The sequence below is a fragment of the Ranitomeya variabilis genome, chromosome 3, assembly GCF_051348905.1.
Source record: "Ranitomeya variabilis isolate aRanVar5 chromosome 3, aRanVar5.hap1, whole genome shotgun sequence".
NCBI classification, from domain to species: Eukaryota; Metazoa; Chordata; class Amphibia; order Anura; family Dendrobatidae; genus Ranitomeya; species Ranitomeya variabilis.
In genome coordinates this window covers 210,939,806-210,953,243 of record NC_135234.1, presented here as the reverse complement: position 1 = coordinate 210,953,243, position 13,438 = coordinate 210,939,806, and the positions used below count along the sequence as shown (strand labels likewise).

Genomic DNA, 13,438 nt, shown 5'->3' with positions numbered 1-13,438 from the left:
GGCTCATCAAATACATCCTGGTAGTCAGACAAAAACTCAGGGACCTCCAGAAGGAGTGGAAGAAGCAATAGACACCAACGGAGTATCGCCATGTATTCCCTGACAACCCCAACTTGACACAGACATAGCTTTCCAATCTAAAACTGGATTATGAGCTTGCAGCCATGGCAGACCCAAAACGACAACATCATGCAAATTATGCAGAACAAGAAAGCGAATCACCTCCTGATGTACGGGAGTCATGCACATGGTCATTTGCGTCCAATACTGAGGCTTATTCTCAGCCAATGGCGTAGCATCAATTCCCCTCAGAGGAATAGGAAATTCCAAAGGCTCCAGGTCAAAACCACAGCGCCTGGCAAACGACAAATCCATCAGATTCAGGGCAGCACCCGAATCCACAAAAGCCATAACCGGGTAGGACGACAAAGAACAAATCAAAGTAACAGACAAAATAAATTTAGGCTGTATAGTACCAATGGTGACAGGTTTAGATTTCTTTTTTAAGCGTTTAGAGCATGCTGAGATAACATGAGTAAAATCACCACAGTAAAAGCACAACCCATTTTGACGTCTATGACTTTGTCGCTCAATTCTGGTCAGAGTTCGGTCACATTGCATAGACTCAGGTCTCTGTTCAGAAAATACCGCCAAAGGATGAGCAGATTTGCGCTCCCGCAAACGCCAATCAACCTGAATGGCTAAAGACATAGAATCACTCAGACTTGTAGGGGTGGGAAATCCCACCATAACATTCTTAACGGCCTCAGAAAGACCTTCTCTGAAATTTGCAGCCAGGGCACACTCATTCCATTGAGTAAGCACCGACCATTTCCGAAATTTTTGACAATACACCTCTGCTTCATCCTGACCCTGAGAGATAGCCAGCAACGCTTTTTCTGCCTGATTCTCAAGATTAGGCTCCTCATAAAGCAGTCCCAGAGCCAGAACAAATGCATCCACATTAAGCAATGCAGGATCTCCTGGCGCCAGAGAGAAAGCCCAATCTTGAGGGTCGCCGCGCAACAAGGAGATAACAATTTTAACTTGCTGAGCGGAATCACCAGAGGAACGAGGTCTCAGAGATAGAAATAACTTACAATTATTCTTAAAATTTAGAAACCTAGATCTATCTCCAGAAAACAACTCAGGAATGGGTATCTTTGGTTCTGACATAGGGCTATGAATAACAAAATCCTGAATACTTTGCACCCGTGCAGTAAGATGATCCACACTATAAGTCAGAGTCTGAACATTCATGTCTGTAGCTGAGCTCAAAACCACCCAGAGTTCAAGGGGATGAAAGAAGCTAAACAGACTGCAGCAAAGGAAAAGCGGGAGGAAAAAAAATAAAAATAAAATGTACTACGGTCTTCTTTTTATCCCACTTCTGCGATGCATTAAACACTTTTTGGCCTGCTATACTGTTATGATCCTTAGTGGTTGAGGATCACAAATTACTCCAGCTAAGTAACAAACATAGGACAAGCTCTAGGGAGGTGGCAAACTGGACTGACCGCAAATCTGAACCTATCCAAACACACTAGAAGTAGCCGGTGAACGTGCCTAAAAATCCTAGACGTCCCGAGCCAGCCTGAGGAACTAACTACCCCTAGAGAGAAAGAAAAGACCTCTCTTGCCTCCAGAGAAATAATCCCCAAAGATATAGAAGCCCCCAACAGATAATAACGGTGAGGTAAGAGGAAGGCACATACACAGGGGTGAAAGCAGATTCAGCAAATGAGGCCCACTAATACTAGATAGCAGAAAATAGAAAAGGGAATCTATGCGGTCAGTAAAAAACCCTTACAAAATATCCACTCTGAGATTTCAAGAACCCCCACACCAACTAACGGTGTGGGGGGAGAAACTCAGTCCCCTAGAGCAACCAGCAAGCGAGGAAATCACATTTTAGCGAGCTGGACTAAAAACATAATGAACACTGATAATCAAAAAATGATCAAACAAAAACTTAGCTTGTCTTGGAGAGACTGGGAGCAAGGTAGACACAAGGAGTCTGAAGAGCACTGAATACATTGATAGCAGGCAAGGAACTGAGTCTCCAGGAGAGCTAAATAGGAAACCAACCAAGGATAATGAACCAGCTGATGCAGCCAACCTGCAGAAAGACAACACTACACAGTACCGCTTGTGACCACTAGAGGGAGCCCAAAAATAGAATTCACAACAGGGCAAGCTTCCTTCCCAACCGAGGAGGATAGGTCAGGGACACACACCAGGTACAGCTGAGGCAGGGGTTCACGGTCAAAGGCCTGGGCCAATTTCATGATGCTCTCCCAGAGTCCATGCCACCTGGTATTTTTCACAAGGATGGAAAAGATTTTAAAGATGGTCAATTAATACCTGGCCGACCAAACTAGTGTACTCCCTTATTCCTCTGCGATCTTGAGCTATTGGGTCTCAAAGCTGGACACCTGGCATGAGCTGTCCCTCTATGCCATGGAGGTGTCGTGCTGCCCTGCTGCTAGCGTCTTGTCTGAACAGATTTTTAGGGCCATCGGTAGATTAAAAAAAACCTGACTCTTTCGCCTGTCAACGGAAAGTGCTGATTGTCTCGCTCTGATAACAGTGAGCAAAGCCTGGATTAGACCCGACTTTACCACACCACCAGATGACAGCAGGACATAGTGTTTTTAATGTTCAATATTTGAATGAGACCCACCAGTTGTTGCCTTCTTATGATGGCCATACTTATAACTTTTTCCAGGCTTTGCTTTCTTTTTTTTTTTTTTCATTAGTCTCTATAGGAGATTTGAAGCTGTGATCTTCTGATCGCTTGTGCTACACACAGCAGGGCTTCAGCCCTGCTATGTGTAGTAGAAATGTGCATCTGCTATGAACGCTGGCCACTGGGCAGCGCTCATGGCAGATTAGCAATGACAACCACAGGGTTAGCGTGTCAACCCACTGGCACCCCACGATCGTATTGGTGACGCTCTTCCAGGGCAGGCCATGTTAAATACTGCTGTCAGATTGACAGCTGCATTTAACATGTCAACAGCTGCGGGTGGATTGCGATTCCACCCATTGCTGTCATGTGCATGAAAACATGTGGACTCGGCATCGGAGCCCGACTGGGAGGTGACATGATGTACCTATACTTCTTGGTTCGTAAAGGCGTTCATTTTTTTTATGAGGCACTCAAGTTGGTGCCTTCAAAGGTGTATGGATGACCCTCCTTGTAAATATTGGCAGGCTTTGGACCATGTGCAGAGCTTTTATTAGTGAAGGAGTACCACAACTACACTTTGTTTACAGTATTTAAATGAGGCACTACAGTTGGTGCCTTCAAGGGTATATGGATGACCCTTGGCAGGATTTGTACTTCGTTCATAGCCTTTGAGTCTAGGAGTACCACTACATGACAATTTGAACAGAATGTGTATGAGGCCCTCCTTTATGTTCAATACCGGAGTCCAATAATATTTGGCACTTCTTGCTTCCTTCATAAATTTACGCTAAAATTTCAAATTTTTTTTTTATGAGAAAATCAAGTTTGGTATACTTAAAAATTCTTTTTAAATTTTACAACAAATAATTAAGTCATTTTACAGGAAAGAATGTTTAACTTTTTTTTCCTGTACACTCCAATGTCTCGTTGGTCTGGAATGTTTTATTGTCAGTTCTTAAAGTGGAGTAAAAGTGACACCATTGTTCTCAGCAGCAATCTGTGAGTCAGCGATGCATCCCGGGGTCTTCCCCATGCTGTTCTTCCATTCAGCACTTTTTCCATCCATTTAAAAACTTTCACTGCCCCTTAGACCTCCTTTATAGGGTATGCCAGAAAAATGCTCAGATTACCCATTGACTCCCATTATACTTGTTACTCGAAATGAGCATCCAAGCATTAGGAATTGCTTGTTTCGAGTAACGAGCATCCGGACATTTTTAGTGCTCACTCATCTCTATTAATCACCAAATTGCACATGGAATGTTGGGACAAATTGCTATTGGAGGATGTTTAGATCCCCGTTCTTTATTCATGGCAGTGTTTTGAGGCAAAATTGTAAGTGAGGTCACTCTCTTGGATGACAAGCAACATAAATGGTCTCCTGATGCTTTACTGTTGGCATGACACAGGACTCATGGTAGCGCTCACTTTTTTTTACTTCTCCAGACAGACAATCATTTTGCAGATGTCCCAGACTGGGGCTTTATCAAACAAAATGTCTTTACCCCAGTCTTCTGCAGTCTAATCCCTGTACTTTCTTCGTAATGTCCTTTTGTCCTTGATGATTTTTTTTTTTTTTTTCTTTTGCTTTCATTTTTGACATTATTCCAGCCTCCAAATGTCGTCTTCCCAATGTGCATGGAGATCCTCTTACATTCATCTGCTGCCAGTCCTCACCAAAGATCTGCACTGAAGTTGAACAGATCCATTAGTTGAGTTATTTTTAGGAGACCATTTCTGGCACTTGCTGGGCATGCTGATGGCTTCTTAATGGCAATTCAGCATCTCTATGTGTAGATTTCTCTGATCTAATAAATAGTTGATTTAGACGCAATATCACAAGCAGCAATGTCCTTACCTGTAAAGCCCTTTTGATGTAAAGCATTGATGACTGCACGTTTCCTTGGTGGTAACCATGGTTAAATGAAGCAAACGCCATTTTCATGCAACGGCCCCCCCTTTTTAAAGTAACCAGTCTGCTCTTAAAATTCAATCACTAAAAGTGATATCAACTTTTAAGGGCTCCATTCTCGCGCATAATGAGACTGACCATGTTTATTCCATATTTTGTTGGTCAACATGGCATAAAACAGTGACTGACTTTTTGTGTGTGTGTGTTCACTGAATGGGATAAATGGCATGCTAATTTTATAGTTTTGATCTTTATGGGCACAGTGATACCCAATATGTATAGTGCCTGGCATGTTGTGCCCACAGTGAAAGAAAAATTAGCTAATTATGCTGTTTCCTGCTTTTATAGATGCACTCCTGGAGGGCCTAATCTTTTATCGGAAATATAATGGGGCTTAGAAGGGAAATCAAAGTGCACAACACCCAAGATGTGACTTTCCCCCCCTCATTTTCTAAACTGCACCCTTCAAGGCATTTATCAAGCGTTGTAGTGAGCGTTTATACTGCAAAAGTAGGGTTAAGTATTTCTCCCTTTTATTGAGGTCCTTGGGTATTTCCCTTTTCTCTTGGGCTATGCTCACACGTTGCGTTTTTGCTGCGTTTTTTTTTTCTGCAAGCAAATCCTGCTTTTTGGAAACCGCTTCTTTACTGCCATAATATGTGTCCACGTTCAGGTTTGCTTCAGGCTTTGGTCAGGATTTTATGCAGGTAAAATCCTGACCAAAAATGCACCTGAGGTCACTGGCAGGTCACCTGCGGTGTTCCTGCGTGTTTTGCTCATTGTAGCAACATGCTGCGTTCTGAAAAAACGCACCGCATGTGCGTTTTTGTGGGAAAAACGCATGCGTTTTTTAATGCACAGTGGAGACGGGATTTCATTAAATCCCCTCCACTATGCTGTAACATCTGGGTGCTGCGTTTTTGGCTCAACGCTGCGTCAAAAACGCAGCGTTTCCTGAACGTGGACGCATACCCTAAGAGCAGGTTTTGCTACTTTTTTTTTCTTTAATCAGGCACACTTGTCTCTTGTGCATGCTAATACATTTTTGCTGCTTTTTTGCACTTGCTGATTGCTTTCTGTGGGTGACACTAATAACACTGCAAAAATGGTGAAAGTGACGCTGCAGTTTTCTAAAGCGCCACAGTTTTCCAATTCAGTCAGGGAAAAAAAAACAAGGTGTGCATGAGATTTCTGAAATCTCAGCTTTTGCTGGTACTGTAAAATACAGCTTAAAATTTGCATTAAAAACACAGCAAAAACGCAATGTGTGAGCATAGACTTAATAAAAAAAATTCTCTTCTCTTACGTTGTGTACTTGTATGCGCAGATTCAAGATACTTTATTATAGTAAAATATAACAAGTTTATTGACGAATACCAGTACACAGCATTATAATACATAAATTGTACAAAGGGCTTGTTAACACTGCATTTTTGTCTCACTTTTCACCCATTAAAATGAATGGAGGGGGAAAAACGCAAGTAAAAACTTTAACAAAATCACACTTACGTTACCCAGCATTTACCTGCCAACAAATTTTTCTTCACAAAAAAAGGCAACAAACTCTAAGTAAAATATGTACATTTCTGTTTTTTTTTTTTTTTTTTTGTCCCCCATTAATTTGGGTGAAAATGCAGCATGTGAACAAGTCCCTTACATTTTTATATATTGCAGTGCTGTGAAGTGGTGTTTATTAGTTTTAGTTAATTTCCTATAATTTACTATAACTCCACTACAGAGCATTACAATATATAAAACTGTATAAAGAGTTTGTTTATATGGAGAAAAAATGAAAAAAACACAACAGAAACATGCATATTTTACTTTTTAGAGTTTTCGTTGCCAATTTAAAAAAATAAATTGTGCAGAAAAATCCACTGCAAATTTAGTGTTTGCACTTATTTTACCAAGCATTTTTCCTGCCATTTCAAATGGATAGGGGGCACAAAGCACAAGTAAAAACTCATCATAACTGCACATATTTTGCACAGTATTTTCCTTGCCAAAACTGTTTTTTTGGCGCAAAAAAAATCCACTGCAAATAGTGCTGGCAAGAAAATTGCTGGTTAACCCCTTTCTGCCAGCTGACGGAATAGTATGTCAGCTGGCAGTATCCCCCGCTTTGAGGTGGGCTCCGGTTGTATTTACATGCGCTGAGTTCAGGCCGCTAAATGAGTGTGATCAACAATATTGAATTTGTTTGCTTATTTCCCAGCCTTCATACATCGACTGAGGATCAATGACTGGGACAGAACAATCAGTAACAGATCAGTCTGTCCCTATACAGTATCATGTTATCAGCAGCATATTTTCAGTTTTCACCGGGCGATGTGCTGCTGAGAACAATGAATTTTGTTCTGGCATAAACAATCCAATCACTCAATGAATAGGCAGCATTTTTCTTGTGTAGTACACCCCATAGTCCTCCATATAGTATAATGTGCCCCACAGTTCTTCATATAGTATAATACTTGTCATAGTCCTCCGTAAAGTATAATGCACCCCCGATAGTCCTCCATATAGTACAATGCACTCCCCATAGTATAATGCACCCCATAGTTGTTCTTATAGTATAATGCATTCCCCATAGTCCACGATACAGTATAATGCAGATCTCATATAGTACATATATTATAATGTACTGCCCATAGTTCAATAGAGTATAATAAAAAAAATGCAATACTCACCTCTGCTCCTTGTTCCCCTGCTGCTCCAGGCACAGCTCCGGTATCAGCAGTTGCACTGCCGTCTGCCCGGCACACAGCATGGTGAGCGATTTGAGTGACATCATCACACACCCGCTGTGTCAGAGGCAGAGGGGAATCATGGGGGAGGGGGTGTCCTGTAACGCTCTCTCCTCCATTATTACTTTCATATATTGGTGCATAGATAGATATGGGTCGCCCTCCAGGGCCTAGGGGTACTCTGTACTGGGTCTGTTACTTAAAGGGGATGTCACGGTGGCTGCGACCCGGTCCGTGGCCCTGGGCGCCCAAGTAAAAGGAATAGTTTTTAAAGGGAGTTGTAAAGCAATAAAAGTTTGTGACGCCACCTGTGGTACTCGGTCAGGGGTGACCGACGCTGCTTAAAGGGGTCCTCTGGGGGTGATGGTGCGACAGCAAGATGGTATTGCTTCCCACAGGTGAAGCTGGGTCCCCAGGGCTCCCAGTGTAGTGGGCAAGGGTGGTGTATTCCCGCAAATAAACGGAGGACACAGGGTTGCAACATCTTTACCTGGTTTACTGGTTGAATCAGGCCACAGTCCAGGGTACCAGCAACAGGTGGTGATGTGGTCCGGGCCGGCCTGGAGGCAATGGTGGATCCCTCTCTTAGGTTAGGTCTGTAAGCCTTCCTGCTCGCGCTCGTCTACAAGGTCCTTGCTGCCTGTGGCTCCCTGACAAAGTCCTCTCTCTCCTGTCCTGGGACAGTAACCCGTATGGTGGGCCTTTTTTTATAGAGTCTCTATCACGACCTGGGCTCTTCGTGTACTGCTTCACCTTCAGGTGTGGGTGCGGACAAATTACATAAAGTCCTTTGCCCTCCGGTTCTGCTCTTTCCTTCTCCTTTGCTCCTTTCCTCAGATGCTCACTAACATTCCAACCCTTCAGGTTATCTTCCGTTCTTGGAGCTGCAGCACACACCTGGCTGCACGGCCCCACTCTCTGCTCACTCCTCTCTCCTCCACTTCTGCTACCAACTAACTCCTCCTCCAGACCAGAATGCATATATCTGGGGGAAGCTCCCCTGAATCTGGATTCAGAGCTCCCCCTTCCTGCCTGGATTCAGAATGTGTTGCATGTAGGTGCTTTACCTGGTAAAGGAAATCCTCTTTGCCCCAAGCATGATATCGCCATCCCTAAAAGGAAGGCAACATCACTGTAACAACCGGTTACCTGGGGTGTTACAGATACATGCATACGTGTGTATGTATGTGTGCATTTTTTTTTTTTCTTCCCATTTTTGTTATTGATCATTATGTGCCCTGTCCTGATTAGGTCATGCTGCCCTTTTTCTGATCTAGCACTCTGTCCTCTTTATTCTTTGCACTACCTTGTATACCTGCATCCCGGATACAGAAGATATGATGCTACCATAACATAGGGACTGTATATCTTTTTCAGCCATGTGCAAGACAAGTTGCGTCAGGTAAATTAAGATTGTATAAGATTAATTTTTTCACTTGTAAATTGCTGCAGCTAGTATTCTGGAGACAACCATATAGCCAAAAAAAAGGTTCCAACCCAGCCCCTCCCTTCGTCAAACCAAAAGTATAGTTAGCATTAATGTATTTTGCTCCTTAGCATGTGTTGCAGGCTCCTGCTGATTTCCAGCTAATACAGTTCCTGTTTATTTCTCAGCTTCAGCCCGTTGGGGACCACGAGGAAAAGAGAAGTGACAAGATGGACTTAAAAAGCTTGAGTGACAGCGAGATAAAGGAACAGCTGAGGAAACATGGGGTCAACCCGGGACCCATCTTACGTATGCATCTCCTATTTTACACGAGTGAGGGAGTGTCGGAGCAATGTACAGGACTATAAGCAATGATTACTCAGTACGACAGAGAATCATTCCCTGTAGATCAAAGAAAATAACCAAACATGGCTCTATCATATGCTTTGTGGCTCTCTAGCCCCCCAGATGCAATCGCCTTAGTTAGAAATGAAGCCTGCTGTGTTATAATGATTATGTAGGTACAAACAAAGCTCTCGGAAAGAAAGAAACCGCACGCCTTGATGTGGTATTATGCAAGGATTGAAATGCAGCTCAGGTTTATAAGGAAAGATCCCAACGTCTTCTGTCTGCCTCTGTGAGGCCAGATATTCTAGTGCATTACAGAGAACAAGAGTGCTCACTTCATTTTGGTGATTGCATAATGCTGTTGTACATTTCCTCCTGCAGTTCTCATCTTCTTGCTTTCTTTTACATTTCGATATTTTATGAAGAATGAGCTTAAACAATATATCCAGGCAGGCAATGTGTTATTGCTTGACTGATCTGCCCTCAAATTATCCAGTATAGCATTGTGGATTATGTGTGGTCTAAGGGATGAAATGTATTAATCGTGATTTAATTCATACTTGTTTCCCCCTAACTTTGTCTAGCTACCACCAGGGCTATTTATGAAAGGAAGTTACAGCAATTACTTGAAGAGAAGCAGTTGAAAGAAAATGGAGGTGGACATGAGGACCAGTATTCAGATAGTGAAGATGAAGGTTGGTGCATACCGCACTAGAGCATTATTAGCTGTGAGTTTAGTATCTGTGGTCAGATCAGTATCATCTAATGAAGAGGCTGTGGCCCTTCTAAGAAGTTGAGTGGGGGAGCCCCCTGTTTAATATGTGTAGCCCCTTTTAATATAGCCATGTGCCTGGAGCCTTAGGCTTCTTTCACACTTCCATCTTTCAGCTCCCGTCGAGATACGTCGATTTTTGAGAATGCAAAAAAAAATTTGCAGGATCCTGGTTTTTCCCATAGACTTGTATTAGCGACGGATTGTGATGGATGGCCATCTGTTTCATCCGTCATGCACTGGATCCTGCGTGAAAAAACGGTCTGTCGGGCAGAGAAAACGTTCTGAACGTTTTTTTCTGCACGTCGGAAAATCGGTCAACGTCGCTGACTGTGAAAAGCAGGAACCAAGCGACGGGTCCCGTCTTTTCAAACTGAGCATGCGTGGAAGAATTTCCCATGAGGGAAATTCTCTCTCGCTCGCTCTTTCTCTTTTTACTATTGATGCTGCCTATGCAGATTTCGCAGTGTATTGGGCTACTTTCACACTTGCGTCGGTACAGGTCCATCGCTAAGCGTCAGCGCGACGTACCGACGCACGTTGTGAAAATTATGCACGACGTGGGCAGCGGATGCAGTTTTTTTGACGCATCCGCTGCCCATTCTAAAGTCCAGGGAGGAGGGGGCGGAGTTCCGGCCGCACATGCGCGGTAGGAAATGGCGGACGCGACGTACGAAAAAATGTTACATTGAACTTTTTTTGTGCCGATGGTCCGCCAAAACACGACGGATCCAGTGCACGACGGACGTGACGTATGGCCATACATCGCGATCCGTCAGCGATACAAGTCTATGGGAAAAAACGCATCCTGCGGGCACATTTGCAGGATTCGGTTTTTTTCCCAAAACGACGGATTGCGACGTACGTCACACAACGCAAGTGTGAAAGAAGCCTTACTAGGAACGCTAGCTGCCGGGAGCATCGGTAACGCTGCGCGGGATGCCGGTAGGTGATAATATTGATTATTTTTATTTTTTATATTATTTTTAACCTGGTCTGTGTTGTGTATGCGTTTTCGCAGCGGAATACCGCTGTGATGACGCATACACAACAGGTGCACATAGCCTCGACGGGTCCATCAGAAAGATGGGCCCAGTGCACCCGTCACATACGTTTTGACACTATTTTGTTAACGTCCGTCGCTACGTCTCGGCGATGCAGCAGGATGGGAGAGTCCCGACGGAAATGTGAAAGAAGCCTTACTTAAATGTTAAAGCTTATTAAAGTGGGAATCTGGGACTTTACAAAAAATGTACCTGAGCACTAAGGCTACTTTCACACTAGCGTCATGCACCGCACGTCGCTATGCGACGTTGCGGCGCACCGATGCTAGCAGTGAAACCGCCGCACAACGGGGGCAGCGGATGCAGTTTTACATCGCATCCGCTGCCCCATTGTGATAGGCGGGGGCGGAGTTCCAGCCGCGGATGCGCGGTCGGTAAAGACGCTGAGGACGCCCAAAAAAAATTACATGTAACGTTTTTTTGTGACGACGCAACCGTCGCACGACGGTTGCGACGTGTGGCAATGCGTCGCACTGCGTCGCTAATGCTAGTCTATGGAGAAAACGCATCCTGCAAGCACTTTTACAGGATGCGTTTTTTTCTGCAAAACAATGCATAGCGACGTGCAGTGCACGACGCTATTGTGAAAGGGGCCTAAGGCCTCTTTTACACTTCCGTTTTTTTCCTCCCATCGAAATCCGTCGAGTTTTGAAAAAAACGGATCCTGCAAATTTTTCTGCAGGATCCTGTTTTTTCCCATAGACTTGTATTCGTGACAGATGGCCATCCTTTTCATCCGTCGTGCACTGGATCCATCGTAAAATAGCGGTCCGTCGTGCGGAGAAAACATTCTGAGGACAGCCGAATCCCCAGTGCCTAATTGGTGAGCCGGCTGACAATCAGAATGGCCTCTGAAGTCCTGCTCTGTCGCGTCCGTAGATATAGCTGAATCCCAGGCAGGAACGGTCTGTGACTGCTCTATGCCAGGGAAAAATGGCATAGCAGGCAGGTATGTTGCAATTACCTGCCTGTTAGTGCTTAGGTGTGTTTTTTTTTAGTTTTTTTTTTTGCCAAAGTCCTGGAATACACCCTTTTAAATGTACAAGAAAAAGTTGTTGAAGGGGTTGGCTCTCTGACAGTAACATTTATGTATGTATTTTAAGACATGGATTGATTAAAATTAATAAACTAAGGCATACCCCTAGGACGCACAGACTCTGTGATATCTGCCCCTTAGAAGAGCACGTCATCTGAAGTTTTTCTAATGACGTGCTCTTCTATGCACCTGACCGCTGCAGTCAAATGTAACTGTGACTTCAAAAGAAGCAGACCTCCTGTGCGGCCTGTGATGGATACCCAGGGGTGCTGGAAGGTGAATATGCCTCCGTTTATTTTAAATCCATCCATGCCTTCATTTAAAAAAAAAAAAAAAAAACGCACCCCTTTTTAAGTGTTTTGCTCATCAAAGAAAGTGATTGTTTATATCTAGGATATATCTGAGAAAGAAGGGTGTGTAAGGATCATGTGGATCCCGGCTGTGAGCCCCCACTGATTCGAAAGTGATAACACAATCTAGACGTATGAGATGCGTACTGTCATGGGTGTAGCCCTTTAAAATTGTTTTGTTACCTAAGAAAGACAAAGGAGTAGACAACAATTTAAAGAAAGTTCTCTATGGTCAGGGTTTTTAAATTTTTATTTTTTATTTTTTAAGCTCTTCAGCAGTTGTTAATTTGTAAACTGGGTGAAAACTAATGTGGCCTCCAGTATGGCATCCACAGGGCTTGTCACTCTTTTCCCCACCTACATTTACCCAGTTATGGAATGATGTTGGCCCCATTTCTGGATCACCCACTGCAGTTATTTGCCATTTCAAACGATTCGGAAACGGAGTTTCACTTGATCTACAAGTGACCTATGTTGTTTTGTATGAATAACTAACTTATGTGGATTTGTACCTGCCACTGTACTTCCCAGAGTGCGGCACACTGGGGAAGACCTTATTCCTTCTAGGAGCCGTCAGATTTCATTCATACAAGCATGGCGGCGTGGCTACTGTCATTGCTCAGTATGCTATGAGCAGCAGCTGTGAGCACACCCTGGTACTTTGATTGACAGTTCGCTCTGCATTAATGCACTGCTGAGCTGGCTGTCAGTGAATGTGCCAAGCGGTGACTGTACATGTGTCGGGAAACCTGCATGACTAAAAGCTGGCATCTTAGGGAAAGAATTAATGTTTGCCCAGGTGCCACACTTTCAATACAGCAGCCGGAGACCTTCATAATGCTATTAACCTGCAGGTTAATGGAGTTATCAGACATGACGGATTCACATTAATAACTTTGCTTATTTAGATCTAAATTTATTTTTTATTTATTGATTTTTTTTTTATTTTTTTTTTCTGAAGGTGTTCAGGTGAAGAATCTGACGGATGTGAGATGTGAGCTGAATGGAGATGGAGGAAATAAAACACTTGGTTGCGATAACTACAGCCAAAATAATGTAAGTTGGGCTCAACTGGCTGATTAATGAAACACAAA

The 13,438-nt window shown here is 43.5% G+C and overlaps 2 protein-coding genes across 14 annotated transcripts in view; both read left to right on the top strand.

The window, feature by feature from the left end:
- KLHDC8A (kelch domain containing 8A) overlaps window positions 1–13,438 on the top strand; it is a 501,637-nt gene that overhangs the window by 238,974 nt on the left and 249,225 nt on the right. The gene's annotated exons all lie outside the window — the stretch shown is intronic.
- The window catches only part of LEMD1 (LEM domain containing 1), a 131,064-nt gene that overhangs the window by 86,246 nt on the left and 31,380 nt on the right, over window positions 1–13,438 (top strand). For all 13 annotated transcript variants that reach the window (XM_077295107.1, XM_077295104.1, XM_077295099.1 and 10 more), the window contains exons 2-4: window positions 8,963–9,083; window positions 9,707–9,817; window positions 13,306–13,400. In XM_077295107.1, the coding sequence (XP_077151222.1) occupies window positions 9,005–9,083; window positions 9,707–9,817; window positions 13,306–13,400 (285 nt within the window). In that variant the 5' untranslated portion in view covers window positions 8,963–9,004. The remainder of the gene's footprint in view (window positions 1–8,962; window positions 9,084–9,706; window positions 9,818–13,305; window positions 13,401–13,438) is intronic.